This window comes from Sorghum bicolor, chromosome 6 (assembly GCF_000003195.3).
Source record: "Sorghum bicolor cultivar BTx623 chromosome 6, Sorghum_bicolor_NCBIv3, whole genome shotgun sequence".
Lineage (NCBI taxonomy): Eukaryota > Viridiplantae > Streptophyta > Magnoliopsida > Poales > Poaceae > Sorghum > Sorghum bicolor.
In genome coordinates, this window is record NC_012875.2 from 56,568,900 (window position 1) to 56,588,795 (window position 19,896).

General features: G+C 48.4%; 2 protein-coding genes across 4 annotated transcripts; one reads left to right on the top strand and one right to left on the bottom strand.

Moving 5' to 3' along the window:
• On the top strand, positions 9,255 to 12,684 carry LOC8066795 (F-box/kelch-repeat protein At5g60570). Of its 2 annotated transcripts, none has more exons than XM_002447066.2 (3): positions 9,255 to 9,393; positions 9,525 to 9,625; positions 11,016 to 12,684. In XM_002447066.2, the coding sequence occupies exon 3, from the start codon at positions 11,075 to 11,077 to the stop codon at positions 12,425 to 12,427; it is 1,353 nt and encodes a 450-aa protein (XP_002447111.1). In that variant the 5' UTR covers positions 9,255 to 9,393; positions 9,525 to 9,625; positions 11,016 to 11,074; the 3' UTR covers positions 12,428 to 12,684. The 2 variants fall into 2 exon arrangements, with proteins under 2 accessions (XP_002447111.1, XP_021318473.1); XM_021462798.1 differs by having other exon boundaries at positions 9,261 to 9,393; positions 11,068 to 12,684.
• LOC8066796 (putative serine/threonine-protein kinase) lies at positions 13,618 to 17,177 on the bottom strand. Of its 2 annotated transcripts, none has more exons than XM_002448502.2 (7): positions 16,744 to 17,177; positions 15,406 to 15,521; positions 15,208 to 15,314; positions 14,904 to 15,114; positions 14,577 to 14,814; positions 14,340 to 14,490; positions 13,618 to 14,192 (listed from the first exon to the last, which is right to left on the bottom strand). In XM_002448502.2, exons 2-7 carry the CDS (start codon positions 15,461 to 15,463, stop codon positions 13,833 to 13,835), a joined length of 1,125 nt encoding a protein of 374 aa, XP_002448547.1. In that variant the 5' UTR covers positions 15,464 to 15,521; positions 16,744 to 17,177; the 3' UTR covers positions 13,618 to 13,832. The 2 variants fall into 2 exon arrangements, with proteins under 2 accessions (XP_002448547.1, XP_021318474.1); XM_021462799.1 differs by lacking the exon at positions 16,744 to 17,177 and adding an exon at positions 16,411 to 16,728.

A 19,896-nucleotide genomic window follows, 5' to 3' on the forward strand; every position in this document is an offset into this window, starting at 1 on the left:
GCAAAATACTCTCTCCATTTCCAATTATAAGACAATTCAAAAATCTTGAAGATTCTAAGCATCTCAAATTTATCTAAAATTATAGATAAAATTATAAAGATTTATGACATAAAATAAATATACAATAAAAATATAATTAATGAAGAATCTAATAATACTTAGTTAGTATAATAAATGCTATTATCTTAATATATATGTTTGATTGGACTTGAGATATTTTGACTTTCCAACATTTTGAGAATATATTATTATTTGGAACGGAAGGAGCAGCTATCTACACTCTTTGCACGGGCGGCCCGGGCTCTACAGGTGTCCAAGTGCTTATCATCACCAATTACGATAACTCTGAATTTTAGGTTGGGTGCTTTGGTGTACAATTCTACGGGGACATCTTTGACTTTACCGTGCATAACGATCACGGTACATATTGCAGCACCAGCGAAGGGATGTCCACCTTCCTCCATCGGATGTCTGATAGTCACACTGCTGTCACTGCAACAACAGCGGCACCAGATGCCGACACCACATGCCGAATCCGAAGCCCCCGCCAGGCCCCGGCCCTGAGTGAACTGATCGAAAAAATTAGTAGGAGCCTGTATATTTCTTTCCAAAATGATGACGCTAACACTCTGACATGTCCGATGGCATTTTGCAGTTTAGTGATCCGCGCGCGTGCATGCTTCGTCTGCCAAAAACCCAGGTGCTGAACCCCGCTGTTGTACTAAAAGAAGGCCATGCTGATTTACCTATTTTTGGCTTAACCTTTGACGTTCATTTTAAAAATGTTTGCAATCAATTATGCTGCTTTTGATCTTGACCGAGTATCAAGCGCGTGTCCATATTTCGGTGGTAACACAAGAACCTTGCAAGCTTCCAGTAAAAACATACAGACCATTGAATGAGGTTCTATTTTAATGAAATGAATATCTTTGGGTGGACTTAGTGGCCATATGGATGCATCGTTTAGCATATCTCTAGTTTCGAAAATTGAAAAATGCGAAGCTTACCAATTGATCAAAATGTGAAGCACCTATTATCTCATTAAACCTCTCGCTTTGGAGATTTAGATGTTGCCACTCAAGATGTGTTAGTCCCTCTGTATTGTATAGTAGTGTCTGGCTAAAACTCTGTTTGATGAGAGTAATATATATCTTTTCCCGTTTGTGGTGGCTAGCTAGTCCGGTTTTCCCTTTGTAATATTTCAGTGAAGCAAAGCGAAGTTAGCGGCTTTGGGGCCGTGAAGAGGAAACTAGGAAAGAGCATCCTGGGAGCCTGACGCCCACGCTTGGGGACAAAAGAAGAGGCTGACTGGATTGCGAAATTCCGTGTTGTATTCTGTAACAACTGATGATTCTTCGTTACTTGTGGATGATGGGCAATCCCACATTCGGAGTCTGGTACCGCTGAGGCCTGAACACTTTGTGGGCATGAAACGAAGTGCCAGGCCTGGAAGCTTTCTTCTTGCCTCCGGGCTCCGGCCGCCAGTCCCAAAGAAACCGAAGAAGACCTGAACCTGCAGTGGTATTGACTGTGATAGCAATCAGTGGTACCTGGAGTAGTGCTAGCCTTTTAGCTCATCTGCCGCCGCAGCCCGCAGGCAGGCATGGACCGACCGACGCATGGCGCAGATTTTGTTCGTGACACCGACTGCAACAACAGCGCGCCACCAGATGCCAACGCCACATGCCGAATCCCAAGCCCCCCGCACCCCCCCCCCCCCCCCCCGAGTGCACTGAGGCCTTGTTTAGTTTCAAAAATTTTGCAAAATTTTTTAGATTCTCCGTCACATCAAATCTCTAGACGTATACATAGAGTATTAAATATAGATAAAAATAAAAACTAATTGTCCAGTTTGGTCGGAATTGACAAGACGAATCTTTTAAGCCTAGTTAATTCATAATTGGACAATATTTATCAAATACAAACGAAAGTGCTACTATTTCTATTTTACAAAAAAAAATTTTGGAAGTAAACAAGGCCTGAAAAAACGTGTACTAAGTAAGAACTGCAGTACTGGGCCTTGTTTAGATCCAAAAACTTTTTGGATTTTGACACTGTAGCACTTTCGTTTTTATCATTATCCAACTATGGAGCAATTAGGCTTAAAAGATTCATCTTGTGATTTACAGTTAAACTGTGCAATTAGTTATCTTTTTTATCTATATTTAATGTTCCATGCATGTGCCGTAAGATTCGATGTGATGGGGAATCTTGTATAGTTTTAGGTTTTTGGGTGTATTGGCCTTAAGAACCTGTAGTTAAACTGACGACGACGCTAACACTCTGACATGTCCGATGGCACTTTGCAGTTCAGTTCAGTGATCCGCGCGCGTGCATGATGGCCTCGTCTGCGCCAAACGCAGATGCTGAAGCAGAGAGAGGCGATCGATCAGATCCATCCAAAACGCTCCTCCAGCTATCTGCTGTGTTGTCGCGCGGCACATCGTTTTCGCTCGAATAAAACCTGTAGTTATGACGGTATCGATCGGCGTTTCAGTTGTAGGCAAGGCAGAGGCAGCATTCAAGTGTCCGCATCAGGGTTGACAAACTTAGGTAGCGAGAGCTAGCAACTGTGTGTTGTAGGTATCGTAACGTACTGTACCCAAAAAGACAACTTAAAGTAGAAGCATGTGGGAAGTAGTACTTATCACGGTGCTGATTGGGTAGATCTGCAGGGAGGAGGAGTGACCTAACCTAACATGGTTTCCCTACACTACATACACTAGCAAGCAAGCAGCAGGAGCTCGCAGCGGTACGTACTACGTGGTCTCCACTCCAGGAAGGCGCCTACTCCATGTAACAGCCACCAACATATAGCAGTAGCTAGCAGACCGATGTACCTCTACCTCCTGCGCAGGCACGGCACGGACCATCCAGTAGTCTTCTCCTGTACCTGTAGTAGTTACGAGTATGAAACATGCATGCATGCATGCATGCGCCCATGCATCCCCCCGCCCCCGCTAGTGATTTGTGTGGGCGCCCTTCCTGTTATTCTAGGAGTATGTATCTACTACTATCAAAGTGTTTTATTTTAACGTGGGGGAGTCGTTGTTTTATCACACCAAATGCAGCCAAGTACGGCACTGTGCGTTAACAGCGGCACATGGCGGCATGGCACGGTGAAAAAAAAGAAGGGAAAAAAACCCCACGAGGACACAGTGGCCCTGCTACTGTTTGGTTGGGTTAATGGCGGGCCGGCGGGCGGCGACCCAACGCCGGCCGAATCTTTGCCGCTACCAGTAGCTAGTAGTAGTAGTAGATCTCAGGTCAGGTTGTGATTGGAGATGCTTTTCTTCCTGATCATGCAGTCATCTCTCTCCCTCTACAGTGCGTGTCAGGCATTATAATACGCCGTTCTGGGTGGTGGGTGCAGATCTAACGCGGATCCACACCCACTTTGCGATTGCGGATCTGGAAGAAAGGTGAGCAATGCAACAGGCGAAGGAAGCCACAGCACCACCCCGCAGCATGCGCCCTTGTTTGTTCTTCTGTTAAATATAAAAGCTTCGATTGATAGCGGCCCGGCCCGGCCGGGCGGGGCAACACAAAAGGCGTCCAATCCTTGAGTGGCCGCTTAACGGTTTCGGTTGCGTGCGAAAGTAGCGTCGTCATCTGCACGTACGTACTGGTAGTAGTAGTAGTAGATTGGATTTCAGATAATGTATTTTAAGGATGCACAGTATTAAGCAGCTGCTGCATCATTACGACGGGCGGCCTCGCTCGTCTCGCTCTCGTCTCCGTGGACGGCAACCACACCACGCGTGCTGCCGCGACTGCAATGCGGTTGTTGCACTTGCTGCCGTGCCATGCCGCTTGGTACACCGCGCGCCGAGACCAAAGGCAACAAATGAAACGGGGGACGGAGGAGCAAGCAGAGCAGAGGGCCGGGGCGTGGCAAAGCTCGATGGGGCCCGCCGCCTCCGCACGTCTCGCGGGGTGGTACTACGCGGCTACGGACCGCATGGGGCCGCGAATAATTAAGCGCGACCTGCCACTGGCAAGGCTCACATGGGCGGGATTATTAGCCCGCCACCGCCACGCCTCCTCCGGCCCCCGCGCACCTACACGAGCACGAGTAATGGCCACGCGCCGCCACCACCTCACCACCTGGCCTTGCCTGCCTGCCTGCCGAGCTGAGGCCCCGCCCCGCCCCGGTTCCTTCCGTTTCCTCACTTCGCGGCCAGGGCTGCTGCCGCTTCACCTCGCTTGTCCGCTCCGCTCCGCCTCGTCTCGTGCAGTGCCGGGCCGTGGTGCGTGCGAAAAAGGCAAAAGCCGCTCGTCGTCGTCCGGTCCAGCTGCGGCGCGCATGGGGCCCGGGCCCGTGCCGGTGAAACGTTCTTTGGCCGGAGTAGTAGAAAAAGTTTAGGACTTGTTTAGTTCGTAAAATTTTTTGTTTTAGGTTACTGTAGCATTTCGTTTTTATTTGACAAACATTGTCCAATCACGGAGTAACTAGGCTCAAAATATTCATCTTACAAATTATAGATAAACTGTGCAGTTAATTTTTTTTTGTTTATATTTAATGTTCAATGCATGCGACTAAAAATTTGATGTGACATAAAATCTTAATTTTTTTTGCAAACTAAGGCCTTGTTTAGATCCAAATTTTTTTGGATTTTGATACTGTAGCACTTTTGTTTTTATTTGACAAACGTTATCCAATCATGAAGCAATTAGGCTTAAAAGATTCGTCTCGTGATTTACAAGTAAACTGTGCAATTAGTTATCTTTTTTATCTACATTTAATGTTCCATGCATGTGCCGCAAGATTCGATGTGATGAAGAATCTTGTAAAGTTTTGGATTTTTGGGTGTATCTAAACGTGACCTTATTTGTTGCCGGCGCAGATAAGACGGAATCTCGGGGACAATGAAAATACTACAGCGCCCGCCCGGCCTGTACAAGAGTTGGGCGACGGCGAGTACGTACTGAGCTGTAGCAGCCACTGCTAGACTGAACAGTGGTGCTTCCTACGGTCTACGGAGTAGTAGTGTGCCTGTACCCCGTGCCAGTAGTGTACCGCGTTTCCCGTGGCAGTTTCTCTTAAGAGAGAGAGAGAGAGAGAGCGTACGTACACAGGTAGAGCAGCCGTATGCCCGTATGTATGGCAGAGTGTAAAGTATCGTCGTAGGAGTATCTCGGATGGGGCGGGGGTACCGTACCCAAAAAGACGGAAGGGACGGGGGGAGGCAGCCGCAGCTGGCAGCGCTGGGTTGGTGGGTGGATCTACCTATACCTATCCTATCAGATCAGGGGACGGGATGGGCCCAGGCCCAGCACCGGCGCTGTCACCGCCACCAACGCCTCCACCACCACCCGATCCATCCATCCATCCATCAGGGCGGGCGGGCGAGGCGTGCATGTGAGCATCATGTGATGGAACAATTCCATTCCATTTGGACGCACCCGTGCTTTTTTCCTCTTGTGGTATCGCCTCCCCACCCTCGCAGTCGCAGTTGCAGACAGAGCAGAGAGCACCCCCCGCGGCCGCCCCCCTCTCGTAAAAAGCAACGCAGCCACAGCACCCCAGCAGGCAGCCACCACCACCACTACTCCACTACCAATTGTACTGCTACTAGTTAGCTACTGCAGAGTGGTAGTACTCCTATATACTAGCAGTACTGTAAAGAGGCCGGGTTAGGATCTCGCTGGCTCATCAGAGTTCTTGATTTGCGACGACGCTAGCTAATGGCTAAAAGCCAGCCGGTTTGGCAAAGGCAACAACAAACAGGGAGGGGAGTCGTTATCCATGAGTTTATGGCGGGCATCTGCGAGGTGGAAAAGTTTGGTACACTGCTTTGCGCGGGAGCGAGCACTGGCATGGTAGCTGTACTGGCCAGGGTACACTACACGTATTTTTATGGGTCCTGAGAAAATGGCAGTACCAGTACGCAAGTACACAGAGTTTTTTTTTTCACATCAAACGCCGTGCTTTAGTATTAGTTAGTGAGCCCTGTCAGGAGGGGGGGGGGGGGTCTTAAATCAACATTATGGCACGTCACATGGCACTAGTGTACCACTACTCCAAATCCAATGTATTTATGTACCAATGTCCACATCCACCACCTCCGCCGGCTGCCATGCATGCATGTCCATATATGCATGGTAGTAGTGGTTGTGGTATTTGCGTAGCTGGCTTTGTAGATCCGATGCGTACCACCAGCCCAGTAGTGCAATACAGTACGTGTTGAGCAATGAGGTGCGTGCCATGACCATCATCGAGCAAGGATACCTGTCCTGTCCCCTTTTTCCTCCCATCAAGCACGGCCCCCGCCCCTACACACACGCTGCTTGTACCGCAACAGAGGCGTACCCTTCAAGTCTCCCTTTCCCTATCCATCTCTCTCAGATGCAGCTGGCCAGGTGCAGCGGGTAGCCAGGTTATTTTCTAGCTAGCTGATTCAGCAGCCAGCTAGCTATAGCCTCGTTTGAGCCCCAACCGGTGCGTCAAGCCTCGCCCTGGCTTTCACTGAACATGCCACACAACACATGCAGGCGATACACGCATGAAGCTAGCAGAGCAGCGAGGAGATGGGCCGGAGTGGAACGCATGCATGCATGCATGCATATGGTCGCGTTGGGGCCGGGCCATGCCACAGCCAGTTGTGTGCTGTGCCCGGCCTGTGCGCTCCCATTAGCGGCAACCAGATCTGCACATTTTCGGGCAACAGAGCTGGCATGATGCGTGTCGTACTTGCACACTACCCGGGCCCCCGTCGTCTTCGTCGCCACCGCCCAGCCGGCCGGTGGCAGATCGATGGATCCCGGGCGGAACGGAAGGATCATCGGAAGACGGGAAGAGCTTTTCGCGGTCGGTCGGTCGCGCGGCCGACCACCATGATCTCGACGCGATGGTTCCTTCGGTGCTAGCTAGGGCGGGGCGGGCCTCGCGCGGCACAGTTTGGCTCGTCGCTTGGTCCGCGGGCGCATCACATGACGCATGTTGGGTACTTCGATCTGGCTATCTCGATCTCAACGGAAAGCTAGCGACGGGACAGGGTCGCGGACTGGTGATACATCCTTGTTACGGCGGCGTTTCGGCCGGACGGGAGGGGACTGCGGCCGTGCAACAGCAAACACTCCTGCCTCTCGTTCCTGCAGGTGTAGGGCGGCTGTAGGATTCAAGTCCTGCCTGCCAGAAAAACACACGCGCCTCCGTTTCAAGACTGCTACAGCAAGGCACAACCGATGCTCGTTTCCCAGGGTACAGGTACAGGTACAGGTACAGCAAGCAGCCAGCAGCGCATGCATGTAGAAGGAGAGGTCAGAGATGTCGCGGCGAGACAACAAACAAAAGCTCACGCTGTTGACGTGAACGATCCGGGCATGCATGCATGCACGCACGCATACGGACGCAGCAACAGACGGGGAATTCTCCGGTTCTCCCACCCTGCCCCTTGTACTCTCCACGCACGCCACTGCCCACTGCCCCCTGGCCTGACATCACCGGAACGCCCAGGCCACCAGAAAAAAAGGGGTCCAGAAAAACCCCCACAGCCACAGGGATAGGGGTCAAACGGCCGGCCGCTGTAACTTTCACCCAGGGCCCGGCCGGACGGCCGGCAGGGCGGCGGCGGCTTTCGTGCTGAGGTCAAAGCAAAAGGGACGCTCGATCGAATCAAACGTAGCCGGCCGGCGGCCGCTTCATTAAACTAGTAGTCCGAAATTCACCGGCCCCGGGCGCCACCGCAACCGGTCGCCGGCCACTCGCGTCGCGAGCCCTGCCTGTCACCTCCTCGCGCGGCGGCGACTGCTCCCGCTTTGACCGCGGGAGGCGGATTAGCGTAGGGAGTGGTGGATTAGGGCGCTGGGATGTTAAAAGAGGAGACGTGGGTGCAGTGTAAACAAGCCAACTTTCCCGTTTACCGGGGCGGTAACTTTACCGCCATGACAAGACAGCAGTCCTTATCCACAACGGACACCCTGGCACCCGGATTGAATACAATATATATGGATGGATGGGAGTCATAAAAGTTTATTATTAGTACTACTAGTAGTAAAATACTCTGCTGCTCAGGTATTTCCAGAATTTGCTTCAGAGCCAAGATATATATATAAAAGGAAAAATGCTTGCTGCTCTCCGGGCGGCTGCTGCTGCTCACTCTCTCAGGTCAAATCACCTTTGATTATGCGTCCCACATTACATTATTATCGCAAAAGATAATGTACCAATAATGTAAGCTGCCAGCCAGAGAAGGAAAAAAAAACCACGCGCGCAGAGAGAGAGGTCGATGGCAATGCGTTGTCGCTTTTCGTTTCTGTCGCGTTTCAACGTGGGGTAAAAATGGTCGTGCTGCGTTGGCCTACCACGCCCTTGGCTTTCGGTCATCGCCCACTTTGGGTCTTGTTTACTTGCAAAAAATTTTGCAAAATATAAATAGTAGCGTTTTCGTTTGTATTTGATAAATATTGTCTAATTATAAACTAACTAGGCTCAAAAGATTCGTCTCGTCAATTACGACCAAACTGTGCAATTAGTTTTTATTTTTATCTATATTTAATACTTTATACATACGTCTAAAGATTCGATGTAATGGAAAATCTAAAAAATTTTGCAAAATTTTTTAGAAGTAAACAAGGCACATGGTTGGAGATTCTTTTCCGCCCCCAGCCCCAGCCCCGTCCCGTCCCCCCTCCCCTCCACCACCACTCCACGTCCACGCCCTGAATCCTAGAGAGAGGGAGGCCAGCCAGCCAGTCGCAAGTACACTGTGAAAAAAACATTCCATTATAACAACAGAGAAAAAAAAAAAGTGGGATGGCAAGCCAAGTACAAGCTCTGCGACGTGTTCAGCTGCTGGATCTATCCACGTACGTGCGCGCCAGTGCAATCCATTATCTAGCAGTACTATTTATTTGAGATTCTCCCATTTCTGACACAGGATATATATATACATGCATTTTGATTGAATCATCTAAAATCACACAGGTTTTGAAATCCCTGCGATGGCCGGCCCTTAGAGCCGCCAATAGGCACCGTCCAGATCCAACCAATCGGTTAAACTCTTTTTTTGAGTCTCAAATTACGAGGCAGGAGGAGCCGTCCAATGGGAAGGTGACAATTTTTATTTAAAAACGCAACTGGCTGATTTTCGAGATAACAGTGGGATTAAGCATGGTAACCGAGGTAACAGTAAAAGCGTAGAAAAGGGTAAAGGTAACTAGCGAGCGATTTGGCACTCCAACCCCGGGGCTAAGCACATGGGTGTCCCGTCCATATATATACGCCTTTCCCCCCCCACCGGCTGCAGGCCTCGCCCCCCATGCCCTCCCCGTCTCACTGACGGTGGCCCCCCACCCGCCCGGCCCCGCTCGTCGGCGAGCCCCTTCCCTTCCTTCCCCCTCGCTCCATCGGACCACCGCTGTCCCGGGCAAGAGATCCGGCCAACTCAGGTGAGCTCTCTCGCCGCGCGCCCGGCGCCGCCCGCCGAGCGGGCGGTCGCCACATTTTCGTTCGCTTTTTTTTGGGCGAGGTGACGGTGACGCGGAGTGTAACCGCTTTCCTCGTCGTCCGTACCTCGCAGGTTGCTCGGAAGGCCGGCGAGCCGCGCGTGCTGGGCGCCGGGATGCAGGCGGCCGGCGCCAGCCGGTGGCCCGGATCTCGCCGGCGGCGCGTCTCGGCGAGGTGAGGCGGCTCAATTCTCTCGTGTTCATCTCTTTTCGTTTCCGTTCCAAAGCGGGGTGCCGTTTTTTTTCGGGTTGTTATTGTTGTCTGTTAGTATTATTAGTTTTTTTCCTTTGCTCTTATCGGTTTCAGAGTGTGTGCAAACTGAAACCGAAGTGGTGAGCTGCAAAGAAACTTATCTTTTGCTGGCGGCGTAGTTCCTTCTGGTGGAGGTCTGGACTCTGGAGACAATGGCAGTGAATTGGTTGGGGAAAGGTGTTTGTTTCCTTTCTCCTTTGGGAGGTGGAGTGGGTTGGAGCCAGAGAGTCCCTGATTTTTAGTGCATTTTGTTGTAGAGTAGCCACATGGTCTGTGTTGTTTTCTGCTGGTTGATGAACCGATTTTCAGTTTGAAAATAGGGTGGTACTTTGACGGCATCTTGTAAATCTTTGCTAGTTTCTTCCATGTTCGTAGAGTGAAGTCTTTTGGCCTTCTGCCTTGCGTCTGGAACGATAATAATGACTAAGGCCTTGTTTAGTTCACCCTGAAAACCAAAAAGTTTTCAAGATTCCCCGTCACATCGAATCTTATGGCACATACATGAAACGTTAAATATAGACGAAAACAAAAACTAATTACACAGTTTAACTGGAAATCACGAGACGAATCTTTTGATCTTAGTTAGTTCATGATTGGATAATATTTGTCACAAACAAACGAAATTGCTACAGTACCCAAAAAAAACTTAAACAAAGCCTAATGGAATCAGCGGGGGAGCATCCGTATATTTTATTTTCTTCAGTTTTGAGACAATGATAGCAGAAATGTGCCAAGTAAAGGGCTCTCCCATCTCCGCATTTCTTTTGGGAAACTTGTTTAAGACTGTATGCGCATTAAGCTTTGTTAAACGAGGAATCAGTCGAGTTAGCATTGTGTTGGATTTTTTTTTTAATCTTGTCCACCTGTTTTGTTACAAATGTAGCCTAGTCATGGTAACGACTCATCATGTGCTTGCTCTTGTGTGATTTATTGATTGATTGATATGATCTGACTGAATTAGGAGTCTGTCGTGCAGCAGTATTCTTGCTGCCTTCCTGATACTGTTATCAACAACGAAAGAAGAGTAGCTTTACATCAAAGAAAATTTGTATGGGAGATTATCTTTGAGATTTTTAGCGCTGTAGTTTAGAATTTTAGTTGATTCTGGATACGGCATAGGTTGAGATCAGCAATGAAGATATGTCTTAGCAAGCGTTCAAATATGAAGTTAGTTTTTTTGTGGCCTAGTATCTGCCATGGAAGTATAAGTATCTTGTATCTATTATATACTCTGCTTTTAATCCACAATTTGTGTGAAACTTATCAAAGAACGTTATGCATTTTCTGATAGTTTGTCTCTTGATTTTTCCAGTGTGGGCCTCTGAACTTTCTGACCTTGAGTCCTCGATTTTGTCATAGATCAGACAAATAATGGAAGAGTTACAAGATTGCAACTCGAAATGCCTGGTTGCCCTCCCGGGCTCTTTGGTTCTGCATCTCTTTAGGCTGTTTGGCCAGCAGGATCAGAGTTCATGGCAGAAGTACATACTAGCTTACTTTCTGTTGGTCAGGAATGACTACTTCTCTGGGGAGTCGAAGAAACACTCAGATGTGTTCTGTGATATTTCAGAATTAGATTTCTTTCCATATGCTACAGATTTGGATAGTGAAGAACTTGAACTGAAGGAGCAGAAACCTATTTCGAAGGCTCAATCAGGAGGTGATTCAAGTAGCAACAGATCAAATGATTGCTACTTCCCAGGCCTTCATGATGACCTGTCTCAAGACTGCCTTGCTTGGGCAAGCAGATCAGACTACCCTTCCCTTTCTTGTCTGAACAAAAGATTCAATTTGTTAATTAACAGTGGATATCTGTACAAACTGAGAAGGAAATATGGCATCGTTGAGCACTGGGTGTATCTCGCTTGTAGCTTGATGCCCTGGGAAGCATTTGATCCTTTGCGGAAGCGGTGGATGAGGCTCCCAAGAATGCCATGCGACGAGTGCTTCTCCTGTGCAGATAAGGAATCACTTGCCGTCGGAACACAGCTGCTTGTCTTTGGCCGTGAATATACTGGCCTTGCTATTTGGATGTACAACTTACTGACTCGCAGTTGGTCCCCATGCACTCCAATGAATCTGCCCCGCTGCCTTTTTGCCTCGGGAAGCTCAGGTGAGATTGCTATTGTTGCTGGTGGGTGTGATAAGGATGGACAGGTGCTGAGATCTGTTGAGTTGTACAACTCAGAGATTGGCCACTGGGAGACTATCCCAGACATGAACCTGCCCAGGCGGCTCTCTTCAGGTTTCTTCATGGATGGCAAGTTTTACGTTATTGGGGGTGTATCGAGTCAGAGGGATTCATTGACTTGTGGAGAGGAATATAACCTTGAAACAAGGACCTGGAGAAGAATACTTGATATGTACCCTGGTGGAACCAGTGCATCTCAATCGCCTCCCCTTGTTGCTGTTGTGAATAACCAGCTCTATGCTGCTGATCAGTCAACAAATGTGGTCAAGAAGTATGACAAGGTAAATAACGCCTGGAACATAGTGAAGCCATTGCCTGTTAGAGCTGACTCATCCAATGGTTGGGGTCTAGCTTTCAAGGCTTGTGGCGATAGATTGCTAGTAATTGGAGGGCATAGAGGACCTCGTGGCGAGGTAATACTGCTGCATTCCTGGTGCCCCGAAGGTGGGGAAGATGGTGCTGACTGGGAGGTTCTATCGGTGAAGGAACGTGCAGGCGTCTTCGTTTACAACTGTGCAATAATGGGGTGCTGAGTTACCTTTGCTTCAGTACATGCCGCTGGTTTAGAAAGCCAACCATTTCTTGCTGCCATTTAGCTACCCTTTATAATGACTTGTAATTCAGAAATGACACACCCCCCATTTCGCCGAGCTCTCAGTTGATGAATGTTTTGTAGAGAGCATAGAGCATTGAGTTCAGTTTACCTGGAACTACTCTTTTTCTGTTAAACTCGTTCAGAATTCTTTGTTCTTGTCCAGTATGAATTTTATGCAGTATTCTTTATTCACCATTGTTGGAAAATTTATCTGCGTCATTGTCCTGAGACAAATCTTAGGCCTCGATTTTCAATGCACCGTACTTCCGTACTGATATTCAGAAATCTTGTAGTCAGCGCAAACAACAGTCAGAAGTCAGAACTTTGTTGTGTGCAATACTTTCAGATTTATATTAGCCATACTTTCGTATTATCCTATAATTCGATTATTCTGTTCACACCTAAATTTTAATTGCAAAAGTTTGACCAGTGATCTCTAGTAGGAAAAAAAAAGGTTCAGATTTGTCCCCTCTGCAGAACAACCTCATGACTGGCTGACAGCAGGGTACACTTGCTAGCGACAGACGTTGAACTGGAACTCTGCTATAAAAAAACACAAGCTGATGTGAACGTGAATATGTGATCTCTGAATAATGCAATACATGGGGGTCAATCTCGCTTTTAAAAAAGAGTTGAAGGGGCTTCGATTCCGACAGCATATGTAATATATTTGACATGTTCACGCCGGGCAATTCTCGCAGCGATACAGCAGCTACCCGATGACGACGGCGACGCGTTTGTCGTCGAAATCCCATGCATTGGAGTGCGGGGATTCCAGGTTTGATCGGTTCTTTGCTCTCAACTGCCTGTCGCGTGTCAGCATCTCTGCGAAAACTTGGAGCCACTTGACCGTCCCTGTGCTGTTGAGATGTGCGACACTTGGACATCTTCTTTTCTGCCGACATCGGCACGGCGTGCTGTCAACGTCAGGTACACCTTTAGTACTAGAAATCTAGGTGCTCTTCGATCTCTTCCGCGTGAGATTAGAGATGTCAAAAACTTTTTATCACGTAATAGTGCAAAGATAAGCAACTATCGTTCGTATTCTCTGGGACAAAAATCCAAGAGATACAAGGTGAACTGATACAAATAATCACTGAAGTTGTAGCAGTCCAAGACTCCAAGTAGTTCGAGAATGAGAATCGTGCAAAGCTTATCTCGATCATCTTCATTTTGAAATATTTACAGAATCAAAGATGCAATAAGAGACCTATGAGATCTTTCCTCATAACGAAACAAACAACAAACTCATCAAAAAATTCATGTAACCTAGCCCACCTACCACATTCACACACTATACAAACTGAAACAAAAAAAAATATCTGCTTCTTACGCCCACAATTTCACATGGATGACTGTGTGGGCGTCTCTGACGATGAGAACGGTTCTGTGCTGGTGAATGATTTCGTCGTGGGAGCCGTCGTGGGAGAGCGTGTCTCGCCTGACCTTTGCTCCTTGTTGCTGATCTTGAGATCTGCAAAATCAGTGATCATGGCAGGCCTGGTGATCTTGTCTATGTTGATTCTCTTCTCCCCTGAGAGCATCCGAAAGACATTGGTCATGTTGGGACGACGGGCCATTGCATCTTGTGTGCATAGCAGGCCAATCTTCAAGAACCGGCATGCCTCCTCAACATCCAGGTCATCGCCGATGTCGATATCTACGATTTCTTCTAAACGTCCTTGCTCATAGAGTACCCATGTCTGCAAGAGAAGCAACATAGTTGTTATGGTCAGTAGTGTTCCTTATATCTTTTGTTCCAGGCACACTGATTCGTGCGAATTTAGACAAAATTGTCCAGGTTTGTTTTTTGCAGGTTGTTTATTGGATATGTGACAACAGGGGCTTACCCTCTCAAGGAGAAATTGATCTTCACTAGGTAATCTTGTGTTGGTGTTGCATCTCCCACTAACAATTTCTAAAAGAAGAACACCATAACTATAGATATCAGACTTCTTTGTCACTTGACCTCGGATTGCGTATTCAGGAGCCAAGTATCCTCTGAACATAATAAATGGAATAAAAAGTCAGTGCTACCGTCCATTATGTAAAAGAACAATCACAAAAGGAATTAGGGGTATGCTTACAATGTGCCTGCTACTCGGGTGCTCACATGGGTCGCATTGGGTGGTAGGAGCCTTGCCAACCCGAAATCGGAAATTTTTGGGGTGAGGTCCTTGTCAAGAAGAATGTTGCTTGCCTTTATGTCCCTATGGATAATGGGAGGACGGATTTCCTCATGGAGAAATGCAAGTCCACGGGCAATGCCAACTGCAATTTTGACACGAGCCCGCCAATTGAACCGAATGTTACTGTATCTGGATCCTGCGATGGCATAGCCCAAACATCTGTAAGTATGAAAACTATGAAGATATAGACAATGTGCTGAGGCGATAGGCAGAACAATGTGTCACCTAGCAATGTCTGTGCAAGGCTGTTGTTCTCAAGGTAATTGTAAACTAGGATTCTGTGAGAGCCTTCAGCGCAGCAACCAATAAGAGTGACGAGATTTTCATGCTTGATATCAGATATTGCTGTAAGTTCAGTCAGAAACTCGCGGATGCCTTGCCTGGAAGTAGCAGATAGAACTTTCACTGCTACTACTGTCCCATCTTTAAGCACTCCCTGTTTAACCAATATTAAAATGTAAGCCAAGGATTTTTCATACTGTATGCATAAGACACTGATGAAGTGCTGAAAAATGTCGTGCATATTTACCCTGAAGACAGAACCAAAACCACCCTCGCCAATCTTGTTTGCGCCACTGAAATCTTGTGTAGCCTTTCTCAAGTCGTTGTAAGAAAATACTTTGACGCTGTGTAGATCTGGAATAAGAAAGCAAGCACATGTAAGAATCGGAAATTGTTTGAAGGTACAAAGTAAGAAGCAATGCTAATATGAGCAGAATTAGCTAACCTTCATCGCCTTCAACAGCTTGTTTAGCTTTCTTTCCAAACAGAAAGCAGCAGGCCATCTTTATCAACACAATTGCAGATGCGCCCACAGAGAAGCTAGAGACTCAACAGCAGTTTCTGAAAAAAAAAAAAGATATCCAACCAGATTAGTATCAGAGAAGGGTTCAATTCAGTATCCAAAGAAAGAAAAGTACAGTTACAGCTAGTATTGGGAAGTAGCCACTGGTTTCACATGGAAAATTCTGACATAAACAACAATTTGCGTGTTCAAAACTGACCAATTGGACCACTTGAGAGAGAAAAGCGCTGGCAATGTCGCGACATACATGGAAGCAAGTTGTTTAGTTACCACATTTTAACTCATCAGGTCACTACAGTAAAGTCTACATGTACTTACTACAAGATAGCTAGGAAGGTCACATAAAAATGTGAGACCGCCAAGCTAAGATATCTCCGGTTCTAGGTGCAAGTTAGATTTAGCCAAGTCAAGGACAAAGTCAGCCTTGAATTTGCCCACCAACTTGAAGAAATGAAGCAAGGACTGCAACATGTACTCACGTCTCCGAAAGGAACCAGCACCTAACGCGACAGGCGGGCCAATCATGTCCGTTGGAGTGTGGAAAATGGCTAACTATAGTAGAAGAAAGAATGGCGATGACTACTCCTAGTTCCTTGTGGTAACCATCTGACGCCGACCGAACGAATGCAAACTGCATCCCGATTCATGGTTAACTTTTTTGTACCAGGAAAAAACAAACAAACAAGAGAGGATGCTTGAATCATTGAGGACCCCAAGGAACTGAGCAGATGACTTCCCCGTTGTAGAGATACACGCACAATTGCTAGTGGTTTCTATCTATGTCCCAAATCAATCGTACCTGAGCCAGGACATGCCAAAACGGGCTCTTGCTTTCTATGTCCCAAATCCAAATCAGAACTGGAATCGAAGGAGGACGAAAATTCACTCTGGAATAATCAGGCAATCCCAACAAACCAAAGAACTCACCGACGCGAAGCAGCTATTTGGACTTGGAAGAGCGGGGCTTCATGGTCTTCTGCGTGGACATGATTCAGCAGACGCACTGAAGAATTAATCGATGGAACACGAAATTTTCTCGGTTTGTACGTCACCAAGCCCCCAGGTTCGTTGCACAAATCCAATCCCTCCCGATCCATACGCGTACGAGTGCAGAATGAACGAGTAAATTTCGAACCCCTCGCTATGTGTCCAAACAGGGCGCCAGTGAATCCAAAACCACCCGAGAAGAAACCCCCAGCTGCCCAACAGCACCAGCAATCCAAGGACAAAAGCTAAAACATCACCGAGCGCAAGAATCACCTGTGGAGGAGAGGCGGAGCGCAGCTCCCCGGCCGCTACGGCGCAACCAGTTCAGCGAGCGAGACAGCCGCAAGTGGGCAGCGAAAGAGAGGGAGAGAGGGAGGGAGAGGAGGCGCGCTCTGCTCGACTGCGGAGGTGGCGGTGGCGGGCGTTGTTAAAAGAGGGGAAGCGAAACGTGCGGGGTAGGCGGAGCAGACGAGGAAGAAGGAGAAGGTGACGAGAAGGCGCCGGGGGAGGATTGCGAGCCTTTGACTTTTCCTCGCCCCCGGCCGCAGCTCTGCTCCTCCTCCTCCTCCTCCTCACCCGTGTGAAGCGAGCAGCTACTCCGCCGCACAAGTCTCCTTCCCCTTCGTCCTCGCGCTCGATCGATTTGTTTTTCCGGAAGTGCCTTGGCGGTTGCGGGCGGCTTAAATAAATGAGAAATGGCGGGGTGGGGCGCGGCGACGGAGCGAGTCGATCGATCGGTTAAAACGAGATGGCGGGGTTCGGTGGGGGGAGCCGATCAGACGTGGCGGCGACGGCCGGCCCGGCCTGGTTTTTGTCACCCGCGCCGCACGCCGTGCTGCGGGCCTGCGGTGCGGAAGGGTCCGGTCCGGTCCGGTCCGCACCGCAGCAGCAACGCGGGAGGAAACCACGACCCGGCCCCGGCCACCGGTCAACGCAGGAGCATGCCTCGTCTCGTCAGCCACGTCCGCCCCGGCCGCGGGGCCCGCCGTCTGCTGCGCGCGCGAGAACGACGGCGAGCTGGGCACTTTACTGTTAGCCGATGGGACGGCACTTGACTTTACCACCTGCAGCGGCTGCGGTACAACGGCGTGCTGGCGTGGTACGCGTTTGACGCCGGTGAAGAACGGCCATGTGATTCGTGGATTTGGGGGTTATGTTAGGCCTTGTTTAGTTTTAAAAAATTTTACAAAACAGGTACCGTAGCATTTTCGTTTGTTTGTGACAAATATTGTTCAATCATGGACTAACTAGGCTTAAAAAATTCATCTCATCAATTCCGACCAAACTATGCAATTAGTTTTTATTTTCGTCTATATTTAATACTCAATGCATGCGTCTAAAGATTCGATGTGACGGAGAATCTGAAAAATTTTATAAAATTTTTTGGGAACTAAACAAGGCCTTATGCTTTGGGGAAAAAAATGGCCAATGCTTGCCTATTCGTGCTCACACTCTGATGATGATCCTCCTCTGGTTGAAAAAAGATAGAAAGTCATCCGTCACATCTAATTTTTCCACGCCGATCGACAGCGGTTGTTTTACCACGGAAATCGGAACCGCATGGCATCACGTGACGTACTTATATTATCACCGCTTGCATATTGTGACAGTAACAGTGGATTTTACTGCTCCACGGATATGATCCAGCTGCACTCGAAACTAAAGCAGGGGGTGTTATTTGTGAGCACAGCTCAATAGTACGGAGTATACTAAAAGAAATTAATTGAGAGTATACATGCATACAGTCATTCTCCCGTGACCAGCTGTAGGCCTGTAGTGATCGATCGTGGATGAGATTTTATTTAAACCAAGTGTCCGATCGATGGAGGCACTGCATTATACTATGTGAATAGTTTAGGCGAACAGTAGTTTAGTATCCTACATATGCCGTTATATGGCTTCATCATCGACCCCAGCTATCGTCGATTACTTCGGTGGGGCACTGCCTAATCATAGTTAGGCTAACTGCCAGTCATCAAAAACAACTATGCATGCAGTATAGTCTATACTGTGTTGGAGCAGGAGAGGCCCTGTCTCAGTCACTGTAATACTATACACGTACCACAAAACCGAAGTCCATTAATTACTTCACAAACAACATGGAGTAAACATGGGCATATAGGATCTTATTTTTTTTTATATAAAAAAAGCAGGCTGGATCTAGTCAATACAGTCTAGGGCTCTAGGTTTAATCTCCTGCCAGAACTTGCCCATCAACCTGATAGGTGACAGCTATATGTAGCAATTAGCATTAGGTTAGATTTTTCTTCTTCAACAAAAAAGGATTCATGGTCCCCAACACGTAAAGCAGCTAGAGGCAACGGAATAGTACGTAGTTGTAGGCAAAGGATGCATGTGCTTTCTTCAGCCGTATAGAAAAATAACCCACGGTCACGGCGAATAAAAAGGGGCAACGGAAACGAGTATGCATGCATGTGCTTTCTTCTTGTGCGCATATAGAATCCGTTCAAAAATCTCCGGCTTCTTGGTCGTCCAATATCACGACACGACAACCGCATCGTCGTCATGGGCCCCATTGCCGTCCGATCCGTCGCCACACGCGCGTGGGCCCGTTTGCGCGACAACGATCGAGACTGGCTACGTGGCGGAGGGAGGTGACGTGGCAAAGTAGACCGCCGTGCGAGGCCAAGGCCTTGACTCCGAAATCCAGAAAATTTTCAAAATTCCTCGTAAAATCGAATCTTGCGGCACATGCATGAAGCATTCAATATAGACGAAAACAAAAACTAATTACATAGTTTGTCTGTAAATCACGAGACGAATTTTTTGATTCTAATTAGTTTATAATTAGATAATATTTGTAAAATAAAAACAAAAATATTATAGTAGCGAAATCTAAAATTTTTTCCCAACTAAACAGGCCCAAGAAGGGGGCCAGGCGGGGGGCGCGATCGAGGAGGACGTGATGAAAAGGACGACGGTGCGCGCGGAAAAGTCCACGGTCGACGGTCGATCGACCGATCCCAGCGAGAGCACGAGCTCGTGCGTTCCCATGCATCCATCCATCGTGCAAGCGGACCGGTACACCAAGGACGTACGGCAGGTGGCCGGCCAGGCGTGTCGAGCGCCCGCGCGTATGTACGTGCGTGCGGTGGACTCGGGTAGTCGCGGTAAAAGCAACCGCGGCTGCGATGCACGCCGCGGCAGCCTTTCACGCCACTGAGCGCGCGTGTTGGCTAGCAATAGCAGCTTTGAACCGGCGGACGAGACGAGCCGTGCCGCCGCCCGCCGGGCACCAAGCACAGCCGCCGGAACCGATGGACAACAAGCGGGCAGGCGTCTGCTTCCGTATTCTCGCAGCGCTCGTGCGTGTCAGATCGACGCTGCTGCGACCTCGGACGTGGGAGTGGGATGGCGTGCCGTAAAGGCTATCTGCGCTGCGCACCTGCAAACAGTGTCCTGGTC

Excerpts from the sequence above, each read along its gene's own strand:
- LOC8066795 (XM_021462798.1), top strand. The coding sequence starts at position 9,567 with ATGCAGGCGGCCGGCGCCAGCCGGTGGCCCGGATCTCGCCGGCGGCGC. Across the intron at positions 9,626-11,067 it reads CGGCGGCGCGTCTCGGCGAG|ACAAATAATGGAAGAGTTAC; the intron begins GTGAGGCGGCTC and ends GTCATAGATCAG.
- LOC8066796 (XM_002448502.2), bottom strand. The coding sequence starts at position 15,463 with ATGGCCTGCTGCTTTCTGTTTGGAAAGAAAGCTAAACAAGCTGTTGAA. Across the intron at positions 15,115-15,207 it reads GTTTTGGTTCTGTCTTCAGG|GGAGTGCTTAAAGATGGGAC; the intron begins GTAAATATGCAC and ends TTGGTTAAACAG. Across the intron at positions 14,491-14,576 it reads ACCCGAGTAGCAGGCACATT|AGGATACTTGGCTCCTGAAT; the intron begins GTAAGCATACCC and ends TATTATGTTCAG.